Source organism: Diadema setosum, chromosome 7 (genome assembly GCF_964275005.1).
Source record: "Diadema setosum chromosome 7, eeDiaSeto1, whole genome shotgun sequence".
Lineage (NCBI taxonomy): Eukaryota > Metazoa > Echinodermata > Echinoidea > Diadematoida > Diadematidae > Diadema > Diadema setosum.
The window spans coordinates 8,534,959-8,559,684 of NC_092691.1; the positions used below are offsets into that span (position 1 = coordinate 8,534,959).

The following is a 24,726-nucleotide window of genomic DNA, read 5'->3' on the forward strand; positions in this document are numbered from 1 at the left end:
AACAAGGCTGTTGAGTCTCACAAAACGATATGCACAGATCAGCAATAGCAAAGTTAAATGAACAGTGAAAAAAAAAAAAAATGCTGAGGCTTGAGGGTATTACTGGATTCCATTGTACACGCGCCTGAAATAATGACTAAGGAATTGACCGGTATGAGTTACAAATACGGATAGAGCACTACAACGACAAATTATAACAGTTGTTTTGTTTGTTATTTTCTGCAAAGAATTAACAACAAGGCTTGATATATAATTCCTGATAGTTTCTGGGAAACTGCTGTATGGATATCATTTATTTTCCTGTACAATATCTACACATATTGGGCCCTGGATTGAGACTTGGTCCATTACACTGCCCGTCACCGAGGCTACCTCGCGAGGGCGCCCTCCGATTGGCTGTAGTACTTGTTGAAGTCGAGTCGGAGCAGGAGCTGAGTGAGGTGCGGGCTGGCGTGGTGGTTGCGCACCCCCGAGAGAATGGTGAAGAGCAGGGAGGACTGCCGGTTGAAGTCCTGCAAGACAGCCAGAGGATTCACAGAAATGTGGAATAAACAAAACATTATTGGCTGGTGGCTCTTTCTCTAATCTTCCCTCCCAAAAAAGCTTAATCATTTAAAAGAGAATGAAACCTAAAAGTACGTGTTAATTGAGTGAATGCAGCAATATTAGTAGAATACATGGTACCTTATTGAAAGTTTGAGGAAAATCGGACAATCCGTTCAAAAGCTAAGTTTTTGAAGTTTTAGTGACGAGACTGCTGGATTAGAAGACTACTACAGATCATGACATGACTGTGCACTACGATATAAAGAAAATCCTGTCCCTGCAAAGTTGCAGGATAACACAAGAGAAAAGGAAAACAGTAATAACTGTATTTTGGAGAACTTGTTTATGAGGTATGCCATGCATATACATGTAGTGGTGTATTATTTTCCAAAATGATGTTCAAAAGCACTTGATCCTGCGAAGCTCTAGTCCATGCCACAGAAACTACTCTTGAGAAGGAATCACCTGTTAGGATACATCAATGTCTAATTATGTGCAAATTTTCTCAATTTTTTTTTTTTTCCAGTGGTCATATACCCAAGGGTAGCCTCTTCATTGTTGAGTGTAAGCACTGCTTTCTACATATTCCACATATTCTCTTATCACCCAGCACATGTAGGTAGCCATTTTATTCACATGGCAGAGTAAAGAGTGACAAGATGGTAGAACGTTTCATCAAAAGATGTACGACCTGGACAGAGATTTGAACCCTAAAGCTCATATTGCGAAGAGTTGAAAGTCCACTAGACCACCAGGGAGGTGTTATAGAAGGAGTGGAATTTCTTCGCAATTTGTGCCAATTTATGCGTAGGTTCTATAGCATGGCAATTGAATGCTTAGCATTCCACTGGCTTTGATATTCCATGCTTCAAGTCATTCTTCAGGAGAAACTGGCTATGGCAACCAAAGGATCAAAGAAGTGGTTCTTGATTCCAACGATTTTAAGTTGCATTTCTGGGGGTATGTTGAAATCCTGCATGGAACTTTGTGGTAATATTTTACTAAACAAATCCTTTCAAGCTTATTTTTCTTACTCTCCTTGTTATTAATGCCCCACGACTGAAAATAAGCTAACATTAACCATCTGGCATACATTTGTGCAGAATTGTGTTCGCCAGGTTTAGCACGCCAATGTTAAATCTTTCGGATTACGTAATTTGTGTGTCCAGTAGCATTTTACAGCGTTACACTCATTGCAAACTAAATAAATGTTGCCAAAAATGTTTGAAGGGACAATGAACTGCTGCTCGCTAGGTTTGTTGTGATTCAGGAATGATGCATAAAACAGATGTGCTCTTTGTTTTTTCAAGCAATTCATTCACGCCAGCAAGAGAGTGCATGAGTTCTCTGCAGTATGATGTAGATAGAAAGGAGAGATTCTTGTTCCCTCTCCAATAACACCTCAGTGGTACAACAGTGTTTTCACGAAACTGATTAACCCTGTCATTACTAGGGTATTTTGTTTGCATAGAATACCAATGAAGTTTCGGATGGTGATCCCGAGAGGCTTACGTACTTAGTGAGTGATTATAATCCTTCCAATATTCAGTGAGTGACCTATCCACCATAGCTGTGTTTTGGTAAAGGAGTCTATTTCTTCCTTTCTACAATTACTAAAATGCTGGGAAAAAAAAAAAATTAGTCTTAAATTTTTCACATTTTCTGTCCTACCGTAGAAGTTATTAAACATTAATAGGCTGGAAGCCAGTTTTCAGAATGTTCTGTACACTTCCAATTGTATTACGTGATAACTTTCTTGTCTCAAACTTCCCAAAATCTTTAATCAGTGGTTTATTCGCATACACCTTTTGCCTTGTCATATTTACAGGAGCTGCAATCTATCTAATTTGGCAGAAACACCCTTCTGCCAAATTAATCAACTGGCAATGTATGAGCGATTGCTTTCCTGAAAGACCCACATATAGATACATCCTTCTGTCAAATTAATTGATAGCAATGGGCAAAACTTTTCACAATGTATTTGTACACACCTGTACATCCTGCTGACCCCCCAAAACAAAATCAAATAAAAAAATAACAATCAATACTTTTCACACATGGTCCTTTTGCCAAAACAGCAGGGTTCGAAATTGGCGATGGTCCGCTGGCCATTGGCCACCCAAAATCACATCGGACTAGCTAAAAATCATAAAATTCTGAAGTTACTAGTCCGTCTGGCTAGCCAAAATATTGCTTTAGTGTTAAAATTGATTCTAAGTAGTCCGCCTGGCTAGTTGAAAAAAAAGTTAAGCGCGACCCCTGGTTAAACACGGTCAAGAGAGTTACATACTCCATGACTGATGACAATCCTAGCACACATCAGTATTAAAATGACCTGTCCACCAACCTTGGCCAATTTGTCCATCTGCGTGAGCTCGAGCTGGGTCACCGTCGACGTCTGCATCATGAGCAGCGAGAAGGAGTAGCAGGTCTCCAGGATCTCCGTCAGACAACGATGGACCTGGAGAAACAGATTTCAAGGAGTGATGCATTGCACAAGATCATGTTCCTGAAAACTGGCCAGTTCTGGCCAGTGTGTTACACACGACAAGCACGCTGAATCTGGCTACTACAATGTCATAGCTTTTATTCTGGAGGACACATTTGTTGAAGCTTCTATGTCAATACTTTTATATTCATTGAAGGAATTGTCTAGGCCTATAGTTTGGTACACCTAGCCTCCACAGGCATCCTGAGCTTAAAGGGGATGGCTAGTAACTGATCAGTGGGAATCAGTGGGAATGCTGGGGGATGATTGTTCCAATTCTTGTGGGATTCATTCAAGAGTACATTAAATATCTATTGTGTGAAATCAGAATGGTCTCATATTCAAGTAATGTGCAATTCAATGTTTCCACTCAGGTTAGCATGCCTGTACAATGACCGGGCGATAGTTAATGACCTGTTAATGATCGCCCTGACACTGTACAGGCATGGTAACCTGGAAACATTGAATTGCACATTACTTGAATATGAGACCTTTATGAAGCAAATAATTTTCACACAACAATAGATATATAATGTACTCTTAAATGAATCCCACAAGAATTGGAACAATCATCCCCCAGCATTCCCACTGATCAGTTACTAGCCATCCCCTTTAATACCAGGGACATTCTTTGCTAATTACTCTGAAGCTTGGCACGCCTGCATTAATCTTGAACTTCATACATCGAATTGTTTGGACTTTATCCACACATTGGCTTCAAACTTCATGAGCTATCATAGTGACTCTCTAAAAACATGAATACGTCATGCATTCTCTCCATATGAAAACACTTTTACTTTGACAACAAAAGCACATCGTTCAATACATACGACAAACACATGAACAAACCATACGCCAAAGGGAGTCTGTCAGTCACTGGAAATAAAGAATTTCATGGCACTAGGACAGTTCCACACAACAAGACTTGACACTGACTTTTTCTTTTGGGGGCCCAACAATGAAATCTGGTGGCCCTGATGGCTCCAGGCCACCGGGCAACTGCTAATGTCGAGCCTTGCATACACAGTCAAGAAATCTTGCAGGAAGGTAACAAATATTTCATCAAAAGATCACTTGCACATCACTGTTGGACATTCACACAATCTATCTGGTAAAAAAAAAAAAATAAGTTAATTTAATAAAATCATATGAACAATAACAATAACAATGATGTGTAAATGTAAATAGTGCCACTATGAAACACATGTTTGCAAATACATGTACCATGCACTGAAATTGTAAGAAAAAATGAAGAAGAAACAGATGTGCTACTACTGGACTTAATTCTTAAGAGCTTACTGGCTTGCTGAGCAGGAAACACTGGGCCATGAGTGATACAAGGAACTGGTCATGGGCGAGGCGGACGGCTTCAAAATCCCGCGTGGAATCTATCTTCTGTAGCAGCTGGATGAAGTGGGTTTCCAGGACATCAACCTGTCAAGGAGAAAATGAGACAAAGGTGAGCAAACATAAAGCACTTCTAAATGTTCTATACAATCACCACTAATGTTGTTTGTTCATTTTTTAATTTTTTTTTTTGAATGAAACAAATAATGCAAGCTCTGCTCCAGATATGTGAGAAAGGGTGTCTTGTTCTTTAAAACCCCAAGATGTCTATTCCTTCATGCAAAATAATGGTATGTCACTTTTAATCCCTTGTGCAGAAACAAGAAAATGAAAAGTCCCACAGTTGTCATTATGGTTATATAATCATGACAGTGACTGTACAGTGGCCATAAAACATGACCACAGAATAACACAGATGCATTCAATTGCAAGTTTGTTCTTGAACTTTCCACACATCTACTGTCTTCATTGAAATTCTCAAATACAAATTAGTTCTTTGGTTGTTTGTTTAAACTACTTCATAACAGAAAAATTAAGCGAGCATCAAATTATTGAAAGATCCAATAAGGGACCTCGCCTTTTCATTAAACTGCACCAAAGATGGCAAACAAAGGCCTTCTTAAGAATATTCCTCTTAATATTAACACACACACACACACACACACACACACACACACAAACTTAGCATGCATCACTGAGCATGCACTAATTTTTGTTCATGCAATCAAGTATTGATAATGCTTTGACTGTTACATGTCATATCATCTGGGTATAGTCCCCAAAACAACACTGTTTTCATTTTAGTAAAAGCAATAGAAACAATCTCACAGCAAAAGAGTCTTACCTGAAGGTAGTACTGGAGGTTATCAATGAGAAATGCCATGTGGGATCGCAGGCGCCACTGGGCTGCGTCCCAGCGCTGGGAGCGCAGGTGTTTGTACTGCATCTGCACAGCCCAGCACTGCTGCAGGTCCAGCTGAACTCGCTTCACATGCAGTAGGAAGCAGAACAGCATGTTGTACCTGGAACAGTGACGATAATGGCAGGATCAATATGAACCAAGCCCATGTACACTCTGCATGCACAGAAATTTTCACGCTTTAACCGAGTCGTGGTGCAACAACCGCGTTGATTCAAGCCAAATGCATTTTTAAAACTTTACACATAATACCAAAGGTACATTGAAGCAGAATTCATTCAATTCAATTGTCTCTCCATTTACAAGGTGGCTGCAACTAGTGGGATAAGTTATGAGTGTTGCCAAAAGCTGCAGGGAAACATGGTGCTCTGATTTAGAACTACTACTGAAGGGTAGAGAGATGCAAACCTTTCCAGTACACTCTGGGTGAAGAGGATATGTAGAGGCCACTGAACAGCGTAAGTCATTCCAAGGCACGACCAGCCACTCTGCTTGCTGTCATCGGTATCTAGAACAAACAAGACAAGTAAGATACAAACCCCTGTTACACACATGGACCTTGGAAATAACTCTTCTTGCAAAAAACAAACAACAAACAAACATACATACAAACAAACAAACAAACAAACAAAAAAAGGAACTAAAAAAAAAATCACAAAAAACAAAACAAACCTTGAAAATCCACGAACTTTTTGACAAAAATATGTAGAAGTATAGTATACTACATTAAAAATCTGAAAACCCATGGGTTTCAACTCCAGAAACCTATGGCCAGAATACGGTACATCCATACGTGTAAAAGAAACAAACACAAATCCAAACTAGCACATGGAATCAGCAATAGCTCTAAGCATTACTCAGAAAAAAAAAAAATATGCACAAGTTTTTCACTACACATTCATCTCCCTTGAGGCCTTTAGAAGAATAAGTTTGAGAACATTTTCTCCCCAGCTGATTTGACAAATAGTACACCCATCATTTCCCAGGGATCTTTGTTTTGTTGTTGTTTTAGTTTGGTGAGGATTTTTTTGCTTTGACTATCACATCTCTGCTTGATGAAGTAAAAATACTGCCCATCCTTGACCTTGAGACATGAGTGGATACTTGGCAGGGAAAAAAAAACACTCTTACTCTTTGAGAGAGCTTTGTTTGTCTTGCCCGCAATGGAGAGGCGAAATCTTGCCAGCGACGTGTCGTCGTCGAAAAGGATTCTGTGTGCTGCCTGCTGGAAGGCAACATTCACGTCTGGAAAAAGGAAGAACAACATAGATCATCAGGCAAGCCAGTCACTCCAAGTCTCAAAATACTTTGTGAGGTTATTCTCTTAAACCCGTTGAGGACAGTTTGATTTTGCTACAACATGCATTTCCCATAGACACCTGCTCAAGTATACTCGAGACTCGTCCTCAATGGGATAAAAACTTGGTAGCGTGAGGCAAGAAGGTTGGCCCTATTTAATCAATCTCAATACACTGACTACAGGGATACATTTGAAGAAGACTGGCGCAGACCTGTTTAAACAGAATTGTTCAGCAGCGAATATGTGCATTGAAGCCTACGCTCACTGGTAACAACATTATGGACTCCAGCTGACATTGGCTGTGGCTGTGTGTTTAAACTTACATAGAGCTCAGTGATATTATGGACAATAATAAAATGAAATCTGAACATGAATCTGAATCTGAATATTAAAAGAGGCCAATGTTCCCTTGGCATGGTATCCCATGGGTATCAAGTGGGGGTGCTGTGGCATAGTGGATGCAACTCCTGGCTCCCAGTCGGAGGACCCGAGTTCGATTCTAGTCCAGTGCTTATGTCCTTGGACAAGATGTTTTTAGCCACCATGTCCCTCGAGACCCAGTTGTTATGGGCACCTGGCAACGCTAGGGTAATAATAATAATAGCAGGCCCTCTGGTAGAGCAGTGGCAACACTGAAGAGGCTACCCTGGATAAATAAGACCTTATCATCATTAACATTAATTTTATCATACTATTATCCCCATGCTCCCAGGCATTAAACAACAGACCTGAATGAGACACAAACTACTTATGAAGTACAATTAAACATCAGACAAGAGAGGTTCTATAACATTTGCTCCTGCGACAATTGCTCCCATGAAAGAGCTGCATGCTAAGCCAAACGTAAAGCCTACCAACAAACATAGCCCTAACCCTAGTCCTCACAATAAACTAAACCTAAAGCTATTACAACTCTAACCCTTACCCTTGACCCTAAGTCCTTGGAGAAAATAAGACCAGAGAAATCGTCGCAGGAGCAAATGCTGTGTCATCGACAAGAGAACTTATATGAAAGTTTTATTTCAAATGCCACAATATCTGATCACAACTGAGGTTTAGATGGCTACACATCGTTTTTTTCATTCACTCAATAACCTTTGCCACAATGATCAAGGATCTCATAGATCTTTCATTCACTCATTATTCTATTTCCTATTCACAAAGTAAAATAACAAAATGACATTATCAAAACTCTGCTGCACATTCACTAACTCGCCTGTTAATGCACAAATCTTGTCAATCCATTGCTACTTGGAAAGAAAAAGAGTATTGCACCATTCCCATGGTAACAATAATTGTCTACAGCATTAGTTGATGCATTCTTGTTCAATACCCTGCTCCATAGTCTATGAATTAAGACTTGAGGGGTTAACAAATTTTTTTTGAAAAAACAAGCAGCCGGTGGCTTTTGACAAACCGTGCTCTGTGGTGGTCGTTGCCGGATTCTTCAGCAGCATCTGTGCCTGGTCTATGAAGGCCAGGAAGAGCTCGCCCCGCCCTAGGAGAAAGAAGTCCTTGAACGTGTTGAGTTCGTCGACCAGCTTCGACTCCTCTACTACCAGCGTCCACAAGTGCTGGGCACAAAGGATGAAGACAGACAAGTAGATCATCACACAAAAATTACTAAAATGCTTGGAAAAAAAGAAGCTCCTTCAGACACAGACTGTGATTATCCACCATGTTCAAGTTAACCTTAACCTCACTGAACAGAGTAAAGTCAAGAAACACAGATTAGTAAAAGAGATGGTACAGTCAGAATTGAGAAACAAGAAAATTGTGAAATCTAAACATTTTGTGCATAAATATCAAGCAGTAAAACTGGTTGCAACCACACACTTCAAATTGGCTCAAGAAATGATGTCTTCCCCACACAAATATCCCACTGGTTTAGACACAAACATATCTTAAAAGTAATATTTCGGGTCAATAGTTTTGCATCTACATAGCAAGCCCCATTCCCCCCCCCCCAAAAAAAAGGAGTGAAGATTTGTGTGTATGTGTGTGTCAGTAGGTGACTAGTGAGGATACACAGAGTACACTTCAGTGCCTTCATCTCTCACTGATGCTGTATTGTAAACTACCACACTAGGTTAGATCTTCCATTTCTCTTCAAAGAAATATTAGATATATTCCATCAATCGAAATGTTCTAAACAATTCTAAACAATAGAGTATCCCTCTCCTTACCTCTTCCTCTCACTTTTCTTTCTTTTTCTCTCCTTCTCTCATCTTTCTATCTATGAACAAATTGAACGCGCATAACATACTTTTTTGAATGATGTTTATGTACATAATATGTGTACGTTATCCATACTGGACGTCCCAGTCAAGCTTTTCATAGCTTATGACGATCCAGGCAAAATGTGTAATATGTTTCATGAACAAACTATGTGCATATTTGTGAATAATGTATGTATATGCATTTTGTTAATAAATCAAATCAAATCAAATCAAATTAGTATATTCTAATATTAGCCTTAAAGCAGATCCACGTGAAATTTTGTAAACATGTAGGGTTGCAATGAAGGTGACAGAACAAACACAGTGATTATTTCCTCGGGAGTCAGCAGGAAAACTTACCTGTGCAACACAGCTTCTTATTTCATCAACTGCATCTTCAAACTTCACCACGGAAAAAATTGGCTCCTCCTTAAGTTGGTGAAGTCTGCTGGCAAACAAAGCCTCGTTTTCCCCAAGAACAGAATCTATGTTAGATTGGAGTAATAATAACAGAAGACTTGAAAACCTAATGAAGAACTTTGGTAATGCACAATAAACAGAAGAAACAGAAGAAACAAGAAACAGAAATAACAGCACCATTAAATTCTGAGCACAAGGGGATGAATAATAAGAATGTGATGACATTTTGATAATCAGACAGACAGTATCTTGTACACACTCAGCACCTTCTGCCAGAGATTATTTTTCCCGTTGTATTGTATGGTACATATTACTTGTCTACTGTTAATTGCATTTCCAAATCAAACTTTTAGAGAGCGACATGCCAAAGACAACAATCAATTTCCAGAACAAATTCACATTTTTATGAGATTTTCCCCGACTGGTTGAAGTTGCTATAAAAACAACAACCAACCAATGAACAGATAAAGTCAAAAAGTAACATCAAAAGCATTCCAATTTAGCATTATAACTGAAGAGGTTGGGCTACTGATACCATGCCATTAAGCTAACCATTCAAGGTATTTAAGAATGGCCTACATGTTATGATTACAATTATATCTTTTTAGCCTTATGTGATTTTTACTTCATATCAACGCATTGATTCAAGATGCATCCTGCAAAACAATGCGATACATAATTGTCATATTTTACACAAGACAGACTACTGTAAATGTCCATACAATGTATTTTTGCACAATTCTCCTGCTGAGTGGTTCAAAAACATATTCGCGGGTTCTTGAATGCACGCTGCATGATTGTCCACCCATGAAAAATGTGCAGAGAAAATTGTGAAGATACTTTCACACATTTTAGAATTCATGTTAGCCAAAAGGTAGCGCGAAATGTGCGAAAAATAATGTACCATGAAATTTGTGCGTTTGCAGTACCGTTAGTTCAAATTTTGTCTCACGGATGTACAGATCTGTGATGACTGTGTATGACCGATTATCTGACTGGGGTTGATTGAATGAAGTTTCAGCAGCTCTGTCTGATGATGACATGGCTTTGGCGAATTAAAAAATACGAAGCTGCCCCTGATTGCCTCTCTGTTGTGGTTTGTAGTCGTTAAAGGACAAGTTCACCTTCATAAACATAAGGATTGTGAGAATGCAGCAATATTAGTAGAACACATCAGTGAAAGTTTGAGGAAAATTGGACAATCGATGCAAAAGTTACGAATTTTTAAAATTTTTGTGTTGGAACCGCTGGATGAGGAGACTACTAAGGTTCGTGATGTCATATGAGTACAACAGTATAAAGAAAATGTAAAGAAATTTCAACATATTTTCACTTTTTTCGCATAATAAAACAGCACTTGACTTGCCTCTTTCTAAAGGCAATGGGAATAATATTACCCATAACATATGTCAGTAACGAGTCAAGGAAATGTGTACTTTTTTCAAAAGATGAAAGTTCGTGAAATTCTCTTTATATTTTCCTTATATTGTTGTACGCATGTGACATCATGCACTGCAGTGGTCTTCTCATCCAGCGGTGACTCAGGCACAAAAACTTCAAAAATTCATAACTTTTGAACGGATCGTCCGATTTTCCTCAAACTTTCAATGATGTGTTCTACTAATGTTGCTACTTTCTCTCAATCCTTATGTTAATGAAGGTGAACTTGTACTTTAATCACAGCAAAACTCTGAACCTGAATGTGTAAAGCCAGTGAAAACCGGGCATACCTGTATACTTCATGGCTGTACTTTGCTTTTTGCTCTCAAACATCTGAACTGACTCGCCAACAAAGAGGATTTTCTCCGCTGTGCGAGATGGAATGTAACTGGGCAGCATGTCAGGATTGATGGCAAAGCAGCTGTGGTCCATCTCCAGAGGGCGCCCTCCTTCTGACAGTTGCTGACGTAAAAGTTTGGTGAAAAAGAAAGTATTCATGCATTCTGAAACTTCCTGGTTCTTTCCTCTTTAATAGGATGCACTTCTTTATGATGTCATAGTTCAGCAAGGCAACATGACAAAGTTGTACGCATACACTCAAAATCACTTCCCATATTGATTTCAAAATACTCCAAAACAACTATATAATGTAATTATTCTGGTAAATTACGTCAGCCAGACAACTTTCTTGGTAGACCCTTTCAATGTATTGTAAGCAAAGTCCAAATGGTGGAAGATGAATTCTGAGCCCTTCTCAGAACTTTATTTTGGCTTTAAGAAATTTTTGTGGTGCCATAGTGTATCCATCTCAATATTTATTACAAAGGCAGGAAAAAATAACAGACAAACAAATTCACAACATAAATCATTTCTACAAACTATGTCTCATATAACTCCAACTTCACATATATCTCCAAAATAATAAAATGCATCACTGCAAACACTGAAAAACAAACCAAAACAGTAGGTATCCTACAGTTGACAAGTCAAGCTGAATGAACATACAATTCTACTACAGTTGTGTGCATAACACTTTGTGTGTGCTCTCAATAATCATGATTAAAGGAACTACAGTCAAACCTGTCTATAGCAGCCAACCAAGGAGGGAATTGTTTTTAGTGGTCATATACGGCAGGTGGCCACTATAGACAGGCGGTCACTAAGACAGGTTTGACTGCACTAAAGTGTGTGGTCACACAGGTAATCTCTTGTGTCTGCCTTGACCATCCCCAAAATTTAAATTCATTTCATCCTACTCTGCTCAGGGCAGGAAGATTACAGCACAAAAGAACCTCAATTCATGAAGGCAACAGTTTTCACTCTGAAGGTCTGAGCTCTCTAGGACCATGAGAAACCTACCACCACCTCCTGGAATTCCTTGCTGGTGACCCCACCCAGTCCAAGGTCCTCCTCCTCTAGACTGGGGGCCAGGAGCTGGACGGGCTCCACGGCCTTGTGGATGAAGAATTCCTGGTGTCTGTCCAGCAGCATCCCGTGAAGCAGCCAGGCGGTCACCTGCCGATACATCACGCGGTGGCAGGTGAACAGGATCCTGGTGGTGAGGAAAATGAATTGGCTCACTGTTAACTCAGGGGTATTGTCATACCTGGGGTTATGACATTGTGTGGGGCCATTTCGTTTTCTTAAGACGTACAGTTACACAGTGCTATCATCACAGCCAAATGTTAGCGACTGGCAATAAGGATTGCAATGCCAAATCAAAAATGCTTTGACATAATTAAGAAATCTGCATATCTTTTTTTTTCTAGGAATATCGTCAGGGTGCTAGATAACTTCCCCCCCCCCCCCATTTGCCCAGTCAGGCTGGCAGATTTTCAAACTGTTACAAAACACTTGCCAAAACATGAATTTTACTTGCCCCAAAAGAGAGTCCAACAAGGCAAGTGCCGTAATGTGTCTCGCCAACAAACGTACAACACCTTTTTTTTTTTTTATATTTTGTTCACAAATGGACCTATGGATCAAAAGTTAGGAGTCATAATTAAATGCACAGTACATTGGGCCCTAAAAGTTCATTGACCCCTGCCTGTGACCTTTGACCTTGTGGTGACCATCAACTCCCCAAGGTACATCTACCATCCAAGTTTGGGCACAAATAGACTTACGGATCAATAGTTACGGTCCATAATCGAAACGCGCCCTAAAAACATAACATTGGACCCTAAAAGTTCATTGACCCCTGCCTGTGACCTTTGACCTTGTGGTGATCATCAACTCTCCAAGGGACATCTACCACCCAAGTTTAGTCACAAACGGACTTATGGATCAAACGTTATGACCCATAATTGAAACGTGCCCTATAAACTTAACATTGGGCCCTAAAAGTTCATTGTCCCCTGCCTGTGACCTTTGACCTTGTGGTGACCATCAACTCCCCAAGGGACTTCTACCACCCAAGTATAGTCACAAACGGACTTATGGATCAAAAGTTATGATCCATAATCGAAACGTGCCCTATAAACTTAACATTGGGCCCTAAAAGTTCATTGACCCAGGTCTGTGACCTTTGACCTTGTGGTGACCATTAACTCCCCAAGGTACATCTACCATCCAAGTTTGGTCACAAATAAACTTACAGATCAAAAGTTATGGTCCATAATCGAAACGTGCCCTAAAAACTTAACATTGGGCCCCAAAAGTTCATTGACCCCTGCCTGTGACCTTTGACCTTGTGGTGACCATCAACTCCCCAAGGTACATCTACCATCCAGGTTTGGTCACAAATACACTTAAGGATCAAAAGTTATGGCCCATAATCGAAACGTGCCCTGAAAACTTATAAGGACAAGTTCACCTTCATAGACATGTGGGTTGAGTGAATGCATTAAATAGTAGAACACATCAAAGAGAGATTGGGCAAAATCGGACAATCCGTTTAAAAGTTATGGATTTTTGAAGTTTCTGCTCAGTCACGGCTGGATGAAAAGACTACTATAGCTTGTGATGTCACATGAGTACAACGATATAAAGAAAGAATAGAAAATTCAACATATTTCCATTTTTCTCGCATAACAAAAGAACACTCGACTTCTCTCTTTCAGAAGGCAGGGGGAATAATCCGTCAGTAGCAAGTCGAAGAAATGTGCACTTTATTCAAACAGTAAAGTTTTGTGACCCCACCTCCGTAGACATGTGGGTTTTTTTTTTGGGTAGACATGTGGGTATTTTTGTCGAGCCCACCTCTGGTGGGCTCGACAAAAATAGAAGAAACTGATATTGAAAATCACTTAGAAGTCAAGGGCTTAATAAAACATACATAAACATACATGTAATCATTCAATAAACAGAACCCACTTATTCGCATGCTTAAACACATTGGAGTAATAAACTTGGTTTGATTGAGTGTTGGTGTTGCATTGCATTGGGGCTTCTTCATGTAATTGTTGGAAAGTTGCTGAAATAGGGTTTCATGAGTTGCATTACTAAACAATCATTTTCACATATGAAACAGATTTTTTTTTTTCTGAAATTGTAGAAAAACATATAAATAGATACACAAAGACATACTTCTGTAGGGCCTGCTGGATGACCGGTTGACCACAGTCACAGTGTTGGTGAAGCAGCTCCAAGATCCGACCACCATGGTAGGCCTGGACCTGGATCTGTCGCGTGATTGAGGCAAGGGTGGGGAAGAGGGTCTGGAACGGTTCCAAGGTGTGCTGCACATGGCCTACAGTCAGGTTTGGGTCCGACAATATCTGAAGCGATCCCACAGACAAAAGTGAGAAATATGAAATTCTGGCTTGTAGAAGCCAAGAGAGGCAATGAACAAACTAGAAAAGCACATGGAGAGTGCAGACCTCCACCAAGCAGCTCATTTCCACACATGCATGCATGATGAAAAATCACCCTTACTTTCAAGTTTTTATTAAGATGCCTTTTTTGCTTACAAGTGCCTCAGAGTCTACATATCAGCAGCTACCTAGATGCATGCTGCGCTTTGAGCACACGCTCAGTGCGCATATGCACACCTCAAATACATGCAGCTTGAACTCCCTATTTGTTGGCCCTATTTGCCAATAATAATTCTTCAACAAAATGTTAAAAACAAGGAAAAGTAGAAATTACGCGCTGTGTAATATATGTCCCCACCGGAAGTAGCATTCTGTAGCAAAATGTACAATATAGGTCAAAAATCAAGGTCAAAGGTCAAAGAAGTCAAAGGTCAAAATTCTGTGAAGAAGTTTTGAAGCCCTCACCTAGTGCCATCACATAAAGCAAACAAAATCGAAATCGGGTTAGAAATGGCGAAGGAGTAGCATTTTGTAGCCAATGTACAATATAGGTCAAAAATCAAGGTCAAAGGTCAAAGAAGTCAAAGGTCAAAATTCTGTGTAGAGGTTTTGAAGCCCTCACCTAGTGCCATCACATAAAGCAAACGGAATCGAGATCGGGTTAGAAATGGCGAAGGAGAAGCATTTTGTAGCAAAATGTACAATACATGTCAAAAATCAAGGTCAAAGGTCAAAGAAGTCAAAGGTCAAAATTCTGTGTAGAAGTTTTGAAGCCCTCACCTAGTGCAATCACAAAAAGCAAACGGAATTGAAATCGGGTTAGAAATAGCGAAGGAGTAGCATTTTGTAGCAAAATGTACATTATACATCTAGGTCAAAAGTAAAGGTCAAAGGTCAAAGAAGTCAAAGGTCAAAATTCTGTGTAGAAGTTTTGAAGCCCTCACCTAATGCCATCACATAAAGCTAAAGGAATCGAAATCGGGTTAGAAATGGCGAAGGAGTAGCATTTTGTAGCAAAATGTACAATATAGGTCAAAGGTCACAACTGAAATTCTGTGTAGAAGTTTCAAAGCTCCCATGTAGTGCTATCATATAAAGCAAACAGAATCAAAATTGGCTCATAAATGACAGAGAAGTAGCAAATTGAACATTTTGATCACACACGGACGCACACACACACATACACACGGACACACACACGTACGGAGCCCGTTTCATAGTCCCCTGCTCAAACTCATTTGGCGGGGACAATTATCTTGGATCCAGACAGCTATCTGGATCACTACCAAAATTTGGTCATCTGTTCCTTGTGTCATTAACGACTTTTTTGTTTTTTTCTGTAAGTTTTATTCAAATCCGTTCACAACTTTTTGAATTGTCTTGCAAATAGACACAGAGAAACAAACTAACAATTACAAAAACATGACCTCATTGGCAAAGGTAATGATAGATGTCATGCCAACAATCATCACCAGTCAGGGTTCTTCATTCACACAACATGAGACAGACACTGAACAAATTAAATGAAGGCATCCTGGGAAATCGTGAGGAGCTCAAAGATCAATGAGGAAAAACTGTTTCAGTGCTTACTCCAGTAAAGTCAATGTAGAGTATTACATGTTGTAGTACACCTACATACCTAATCAGAAAATGGCTACAAGCTGTCAATCAATTGATTTTCAGGAAGTGACACACAAATACAATCAACCACCAATCAGCACTTCAATGGCCAGTGATGACGATGTTAACAGGGAATGCTAATAATTATCCACCATTGTCATTGTTATCATTACTACTTAAATAGTCATTCAATTTGGATGTTGACTGTGGCCATGTATGCACAAAATATGGTAGATGTGAATGTTTCAAACTACAGTCGTATTATACAGATCCATGTATGTCCTCAGTAATGAGCATTCTCAGTCTACAATTGTACCCACAAATGAAATTCAAACATGAATACTGACCACGATCTATTACAATTTCCTTCAGGCTGTTCTATTACTCTGCCAAAAAAAGTCCTTTAAACTCTTGTGAACATCCTGTCACATGGTATCCACTGTCTCACTCACATCTTGTTCAAGCTGAAGTAGCGTCTTCCTGTACGGATCCAGAACTTTGTCCAAGCCTGAGCAAAATGTCCGCAGATACAAGCCGTCTGGATGCACACTGGAGTCCGCGTCTTCATTGTCATGCAATATTACAGAGGATACATAAATGTTTTGCCTTGAAATCCAAGCTAGAATGTACAGTGGGAGTGACGAATATTGACTTTACTGATGGAGAGGTGTCAGAATCTTGACTTTAGTTTGGTTACGATACAGCATTTCCTCAGAGCAATAATCCCATTCAAACTGGGGAGTGAGGGTCAATGTTTAAATCCCAAGCAATTGCACTACTTCTTCTTTATTGATGCAGAGCATATATTCAGGTAACAAATCCATGAAAAGTAAGCAGCACATGTCTTTGAAGACATTATGTGACATCAAGACATTTATGAATAGAGAATTTCCTCCAAAAACAGAACTGACTGGAGGAATATTTTCAATGAAATCTTCAAACAAATTCCACATTCTATTTTTGCATTGTAAAAGCTGCATCATTTTGGTTCTCATAATTGAAGAGGAAGTCCACCCAAAAATAAATAAAATTCAAAAGAAAGAGAAAAATACTCTCTCAGGAACGATACAAATATGACAAAAATTGTATATGAAATAAGATATGACATTTTGAAATTTGACATTTGTTCGGAAAACATTTCTTGACCAGTAACATCAGGAAGTTGACGATGTCATGCTCTCACAAGTTTGTATCCATTTCATCTACAGAAATGACAAAAATCTGATATTTCAGCTGTACACATATAAAACTTGTCTTAAAACCACCAAAAATTAAAAAGAACAAATGTCAACTCTGATATATTTTAACATGGGAACATGCTTTTACTTGTATAAGCTAAAATTTTTTTTTTTTCTGAATTTCATAAATAACGTACACGAGTTTGGATTTCTTCTTATAAACATTCACATATTGTAACACTAGATAACTGCCACTGCTTGATAAATTGCCCCTCAGTATTAAGTGGCATTATTTAGTGTTTTAGAAGTAGCCAAGATGAAAAAAAAAATCATAGGATTTAGGGCGTGTGTGAACTGGACTATAGGCTAGACATACCAAATCATCCATCCAACACCTAAGATTACCTGACTTGCTATTATCAAGGTTAGGAGTTCCGATGTATTTTGAGACAAACGCTTGCAGTCTCTTGTAGATGGCCCCTAGTCTGCACACTCTGTTCAGTACACCAACCTCGCTCACATGAATGAAGGGAAGATCGGGAACTACCTGGTAAGTTGCAAAAAAAACAAGGAAAAGTAGAAATTACGCGGTGCGTAATATATGTCCCCGCCGGAAGTAGCATTTTGTAGCAAAATGTGCAATATAGGTCAAAAATCAAGGTCAAAGGTCAAAGAAGTCAAAGGTCAAAATTCTGTGTAAAAGTTTTGAAGCCCTCACCTAGTGCCATCACATAAAGCAAACGAAATCAAAATCAAGTTAGAAATGGCGAAGGAGTAGCATTTTGTAGCCAATGTACAATACAGGTCAAAAATCAAGGTCAAAGGTCAAAGAAGACAAAGGTCAAAATTCTGTGTAAAGTTTTGAAGCCCTCACCTAGTGCCATCACATAAAGCAAACGGAATCGAAATTGGGTTAGAAATGGCGAAGGAGTAGCATTTTGTAGCCAATGTACAATACAGGTCAAAAATCAAGGTCAAAGGTCAAAGGTCAAAATTCTGTGTAAAGTTTTGAAGCCCTCACCTAGTGCCATCACATAAAGCAAACGGAATCGAAATCGGGTTAGAAATGGCGAAGGAGTAGCATTTTGTAGCAAAATGTACAATATAGGTCAAAAATCAAGTTCAAAGGTCAAAGAAGGCAAAGGTCAAAATTCTGTGTAGAAGTTTTGAAGCCCTCACCTAGTGCCATCACATAAAGCAAACGGAATCGAAATCGGGTTAGAAATGGCGAAGGAGTAGCATTTTGTAGCAAAATGTACAATATAGGTCAAAAATCAAGGTCAAAGGTCAAAGAAGTCAAAGGTCAAAATTCTGTGTAGAAGTTTTGAAGCCCTCACCTAGTGCCATCACATAAAGCAAACGGAATCAAAATCGGGTTAGACATGGTGAAGGAGTAGCATTTTGTAGCAAAATGTACAATATAGGTCAAAAATCAAGGTCAAAGGTCAAAGAAGTCAAAGGTCAAAATTCTGTGTAGAAGTTTTGAAGCCCTCACCTAGTGCCATCACATAAAGCAAACGGAATCGAAATCGGGTTAGAAATGGGGAAGGAGTAGCATTTTGTAGCAAAATGTACAATATAGGTCAAAGGTCAAGGTCAAAGGTCACAACTGAAATTCTGTGTAAAAGTTTCAAAGCTCCCATGTAGTGCTATCATATAAAGCAAACAGAATCAAAATTGGCTCATAAATGACAGAGAAGTAGCAAATTTCACATTTTGATCACACACGGACGGACGCACGGACGGACGGACGCACAGACACACACACGTACGAAGCCCGTTTCATAGTCCCCTGCTCGAACTCGTTCGGCGGGGACGACAAAAAAATGAACACATTGGCATTAATTGATACTGAAAATAAAATGCTCTATGGTCAACTTGACAACAGCAATCACAAAATGCAAACTGCATGGGATGAAATAATTTATTCTCGGTTGTTATACATGCACTTGAATGTAAGTTTGTTAGTTGATTTTTTGTTTTCTGCTCTCTCCCTCTCATGTCCCTCTGTGAGAAACAAGGAGGGAACTAACCCCGGGGTGCTCATTGTACACAGTTATACTGTGGGAATGCTTCGCATTTGGGCTGGTCGCAGTTAGGAGGGAACAAACTTTATACCAACTCATCAAGGGGAAATTGCTGCATTTGTCTTATACACAGCTTAGGAGTATTTAGATGCCAGCTTACCCTGTCAATTCATTACAGTAACTACACTGTAGCTAACTTCAGGTGTAAACTTTATGTGCATTCAAATGGGGAGTATCAAGCAAGTAATGAATTGGTAAAATGTGATTTCTCCTTGCATCCAGCAATCTAGCTATTCAGTATTGATAGGCCTTATACTAGTGATAACCAAAGTTGGCTTGCACTTTGCAGCAGCATCATTGGAAAACTGAATTGAAATGTGTCTGAATAGCTTTTGTAACCTAAAAATATCTGTACTTACTATATGTTGGGTATGCGCCACTTTAAGGTCATGTGCATGGGGGAGCATGGGCTGTAGGACTTAGGAGGCCCCTTTTTCGTAAACTTGATCACAGTTGATAAAAGCACAAGTGTATACTATCATTACTATCATTCAAGTAGACTAGACAGTTAACATATCATATGTGATCTGCTAAAACAGAAGGATCCGAAAGTCGGGAAGGTTGATTTTCTGAAAATGACACGACATTATTCCCTTACTCTTCCACTTTAATTTCATATGCAACACGACCTATAAAACTATAAAAGTACTCCGTTGCGGAAATATTGATGATTTTATGAGACCATGTTGAGTGGTCTAGGAAATCAGTGTTTTGAGAAAACCGCCTTCAAACTTTTCCAATGCAATTGTGATCAAGGGGAGGGTAAAATTTATTTCAATTTTCACCTTTTAACAATAAAAGGTCTGCTCATAGCAACCTCCCCGATGTTCATTCAAGCTTAGTGCCCGCGGTCATTAACAGTGACAATAACACCCTTATTTTACATTTGAATTATTGTATCTTAGTATGGGGGAAATCTAGTGAGCATAATATGTAGACTGTTTGGATTACAAAAGCGAGCTATTAGAATAGTCTCACGGTATAGGGCGCCCCCTTTGCCAATTTTTTCTTCTTTGCCTATTTTAACTACAGTATGATATGTATATATTACAGAGTGATATATATATATATATATATATATAATACAGTCAAACCTGTCTATAGCGGCCACCCAAGCGAGACGGGAAAAGTGACCGTTATAGACAGGTGGCCGCTATAGACAGGTAATCCATCTTTGTGTGCATTGCTTACATGTACATGTAAATGTATGTGTGTACGTATGCACACGTGCATTTCATGCAATTAACCATGCCAGTGTATATGAAATTGTTGCACAGTAGTATGTGTACTATCGTGAAGAAAGCTTATTTAACACTAGTGCATTATTATGACTGAATGAGGGATGAATGCAGCGGTGGCGATTACTGAACCTTGCCCGCACGGCTGCAAAGCAGAAAAACACCGAATTATCGGCTCGGCTACGGCTCCATTAGGTTTTTGGCCGCTATAGACAGGTTAAAATCTACCGCGGGAAACAAAATTTGTGGCCGCTGGCCGCGTTAGACAGGTGGTCGCTATACACAGGGTCTTTAACACTGCTTTTCTCTCGGGGGGATTTTTCAGTGGCCGCTATAATAATAATAATTGCATTTATATGGCGCTTCATACTGACGTTTCTAAGCGCACTTTGCTACTCATACAAATAGATTAGAAAACACAATAACATGAACAAAATCAGCGTTAACAGTAACAAAAGAAGAAGAAAGAAAAGAAAAGAAAAGAAAAATACATGTGATACAATGGTACAATAATTGATAACTGTGTGCGCCTCCAGGAAAAAAAAAAAAAATTACAACTGATTAAACAGGTGAGTTTTAAGAAGAATTTTAAATGATTCGACAGATGAGGCATTCTGAATATACAGAGGGAGTTTATTCCAAAGAGTGGGAGCAATGGAAGAGACGGCTCGGTCACCATAACGGGTTTTTGTACGTGGGCCATGAAGTAATTGGAGAGAGGAAGATGAACGGAGGGGTCTGGCAGAAGAGGAGGAGCGGAGAGAGACTAGGTTTTGAAGATATATGGGTGCAAGATTACGTGTGATTTTGTACGTCAGAAGTAGGATCTTGAAAGTAATACGGGAATGGACTGGAAGCCAATGTAGTGAGCGAGAGAACAGGAGATATATGGTCATGTCTCCTACTAAGGGAGGCTAATCTAGCGGCTGAATTTTGGATACGTTGGAGAGGGGATATGTGAGAAAGAGGGAGGCCGGCAAGGAGGGAGTTGCAGTAGTCCAGATAGGAGGAGACGAAGGCATGGACGAGCCGCTCAGCTGATGATTGATCAAGCAGACGCCTGATCTTCCCTATTTTGAAAATACCCCATGATGCAGACTTACAAATGTTTGTGATATGGTGTTTAAGAGTTAAGTGTTTGTCCAAAGTAAAGCCAAGGTCTCTAACACAGTCAGAGACCTTAATAATCCCATCCTGAGTAGTTAGATCTGATAGAGGATCTGTGCTCCTAAACTGTGATGAGAAATGGATGAGTTCAGACTTGTCTTCGTTCAGACGGAGTCTGTTGGCAGTGGACCAGGCTTTGATGTCGTTGAGACATTCTCTCAGTGAATTAACAGCAGCAATCCTATCGCCAGGTGACATAGTTATGTAAATTTGAGTGTCGTCAGCATACATAGCGTAGTTGACTCCATGATGACAATTGATGATTCTGGTGAGTGGACCTGTATAGAGGAGAAAAAGAAGGGGGCCGGCAACGGATCCTTGCGGAACTCCGCAGCTGATAGGACTAGGACGTGAACAGGTCCCATTGATTATCACCCTCTGTGTGCGATCTTGAAGATATGACTTGATCCATTGGATGGCAGTGCCTGTGATGGAGTAGTCATTACTAAGTCGTTGTAGTAGCAACGTGTGGTCGAGCGTGTCAAACGCAGCCGAATAGTCAAGAAGAAGAAGAGCAGCCTCATTGCCCTTGTCGACAGCAAGAGGAGATCGTATAGACAGGTGGTCGCTATAGACAGGTGGCCGCTAAGACAGGTTTGACTGTATATGTTCTTATGCGATAATGATATTTTACCTGTATCACTACTTGGGTATTTTAAATTAAACAAAGATAATCATAATTATTGCACAAGAAATTGTAAAATTTTTTATTTGCATCCGATTCGTACATCCTCTTACAAAAAGTTAATATTTTTTTAAAGGCCCGCAAATCTGGAATTCTATGCACTCTAATGTGAAATGTGGTTTGATTGTGAGAAGACAGTAAAAAGTTTTAAGAAAGCTATCAAATGTATTTTTTACTTGAAAATTATTCTGGAATTACTCAATATTATTCTGAATTAATAGTATGACAGGGCCCAGGCCCAGTAGTGTGTGGACGTTTGTGTAGGCCTCAATGCAAATGGCATCTTGTGTATTGTTAATGACAAAAATGTGCTTGTGTATGTTTTGTTTGTGTAGGCCTAGACTCTATGTGTTAATGCATGCGAATGTGCGCGCTTGTGATGTCTTTTTTTTTTTGTCAGTTACTGGTTATTATAGTTTGTTGAAAGAAAAGACAATACTGTATAGATCACGACGACGTATTCACGATCTACATTGTATTTACACTCCCGAGGTTAGGGTCTAGTTTTAAATAAGGCCCAGCGCCTTACTCAACTTGATAATTTTGGTTGTTTCGTTTCCTTGTTTGTTTTGTCACTTTTTCATGTTATACTTGTATATGACAATCATACTATTGTCACATTTTTATGTATGCATGTTTTATTAAGTGAAAATAAATGAAATGAAATGAATGAATGAATGAATGAATAAGCAATCCGAAAAGCGGTTAGTCTCAACGTCAACGATCCGCGGTCGACGGTCCGTCGCCGTCCATAACAAACAAGTAGGGGGGACAGACAAACACAAAGTTCAGTACAAGGGACTAGACCTGTCTACACCACACACTCTCCGTAGAAAGTCTACTTACCTCAATACCATTTTGCGCGTTCTCTACGAAAATACTTCCCGGATACCCATTCAAGGCTAATAGCAGTTCGTGTAACATTGCTAAATAGCAGATTCAAATGCTCAGATATGATGATATTTCTTACGACTTCACTCGCACTAGATATCTATAACAAATTTAGGAATTTACGCCTCTAATGATCCTGTCACGTCATACATAAATACAGTGTCATTTCGAATTTGGTGGGAAAGCATATTTGACTCCTACGGTATCTGAGAATAGCAAATTTTTAATGATATTGGTTGCTAGGTGTGTACATGTAAGACTTGAACGACTCCTCTCCCCTTCTCATTATGTGTTGTCCTTCTGCTTTATTTACATTTTGAGTAAAGTTCATTGATCTTGACCACTGACAAAGAATCGGACTTTAGAAACCGTCTCGGCACTAGGGAAATATTTTCCATCTTATTCACTATTTTCACTTTGATAAGCCTCTAGGCTACAGTGTAACTCTGTGGTGTGGTCAGACAGTGACATCTCCAATCGGGACAAACATAATCTTCACAATTTAAAGGGGGAGGGGACGCCAGCGCCCATTTCATTTTTTCTTTTTATTTCTTTTGTTTTGACAAAAATAGGGCCGCCCCTCTGGATCTGCTCATGAGATGGAAGAGTTTTTTTTTTCCCCTCCAGAAGTGACTTTTAAATTGACCTTGACCGTTTAGTAGTGAGCTTTCCGCTATCATTACATGATGAGTTTGTTCGCAAAAACCGATAAGTCCATTTTTGAAGATTTTTAAGTAGGTCTCTGTCATAAAGTACAAAATAATACCTTTTAAATGATATATTCACTCTAAAAACACAAATGTTGAATTAGCATTTAAAAGGGCCGAGGAGTGACAACATTTTGAAAGTGTTGGTTTTCCTGCTAGATTCAACATTTAAAATGTTATTTTAAAAATTGGATGCAACACTTCAAAAAATGCTGTCACTCCTCGGCCCTTTTAAATGTTGATTCAACATTTGCGTTTTTAGAGTGTTGGTCACTACATATAAAGGTACATATTTGAAGTTATGGTCAAAAGAAGCACAAATTTTCTTATTATTCTCTTTATTTTTCTTGACCTTTAATCGCAAATATCTCCATTTGGCAAATATGGACTTCTCGGTTTTTGCGAACAAACTCTTCACATGCAAATAATTGGCTATTCACTTTGACCCTTCAAAAAAATTCATATTATACCACTGGATTATTAGATATACATTATATTGTATTCCAAATTACAGGTGAATGTTCCATTTTAGAGCTAGTAAGTGTTCAGTGACTTATGACCTTTGCCTTTCCATTGCTGGATTATTATATGCCTAAAGTCTAACAAGCAAATCATACCCATTTGTATCATACGTTTTTATCACTAAACGTTGTTTCAATATATATAGTAATAAAGAGACCGGGGACTGACCGACAAAAGCTACGGCGGCAGAATGCATG

The 24,726-nt window shown here is 39.2% G+C and overlaps 1 protein-coding gene across 1 annotated transcript; it reads right to left on the reverse strand.

Annotated features, from left to right (window-relative positions):
• Positions 1–296: 296 nt before the first annotated feature.
• LOC140230461 (gamma-tubulin complex component 4-like) lies at positions 297–23,382 on the reverse strand. Its single transcript, XM_072310615.1, has 14 exons — positions 23,256–23,382; positions 17,628–17,779; positions 16,507–16,603; positions 14,208–14,398; positions 12,039–12,231; positions 10,970–11,141; positions 9,180–9,304; positions 8,018–8,174; positions 6,432–6,545; positions 5,709–5,808; positions 5,226–5,403; positions 4,334–4,468; positions 2,894–3,007; positions 297–512 (listed from the first exon to the last, which is right to left on the reverse strand). The coding sequence occupies exons 1-14, from the start codon at positions 23,331–23,333 to the stop codon at positions 369–371; spliced, it is 1,950 nt and encodes a 649-aa protein (XP_072166716.1). The 5' UTR covers positions 23,334–23,382; the 3' UTR covers positions 297–368.
• Positions 23,383–24,726: the final 1,344 nt, after the last annotated feature.

What these genes read in the sequence shown, in the direction of transcription:
- LOC140230461 (XM_072310615.1), bottom strand. Translation starts at nt 23,333, where the DNA reads ATGTTACACGAACTGCTATTAGCCTTGAATGGGTATCCGGGAAGTATT. An exon ending in ATCCAGCAGGCCCTACAGAA is followed by an intron (nt 12,232 to 14,207) that starts GTATGTCTTTGT and finishes CCTCACCACCAG; the next exon opens with GATCCTGTTCACCTGCCACC. An exon ending in AACGACCACCACAGAGCACG is followed by an intron (nt 6,546 to 8,017) that starts GTTTGTCAAAAG and finishes TCCTTTTTCCAG; the next exon opens with ACGTGAATGTTGCCTTCCAG.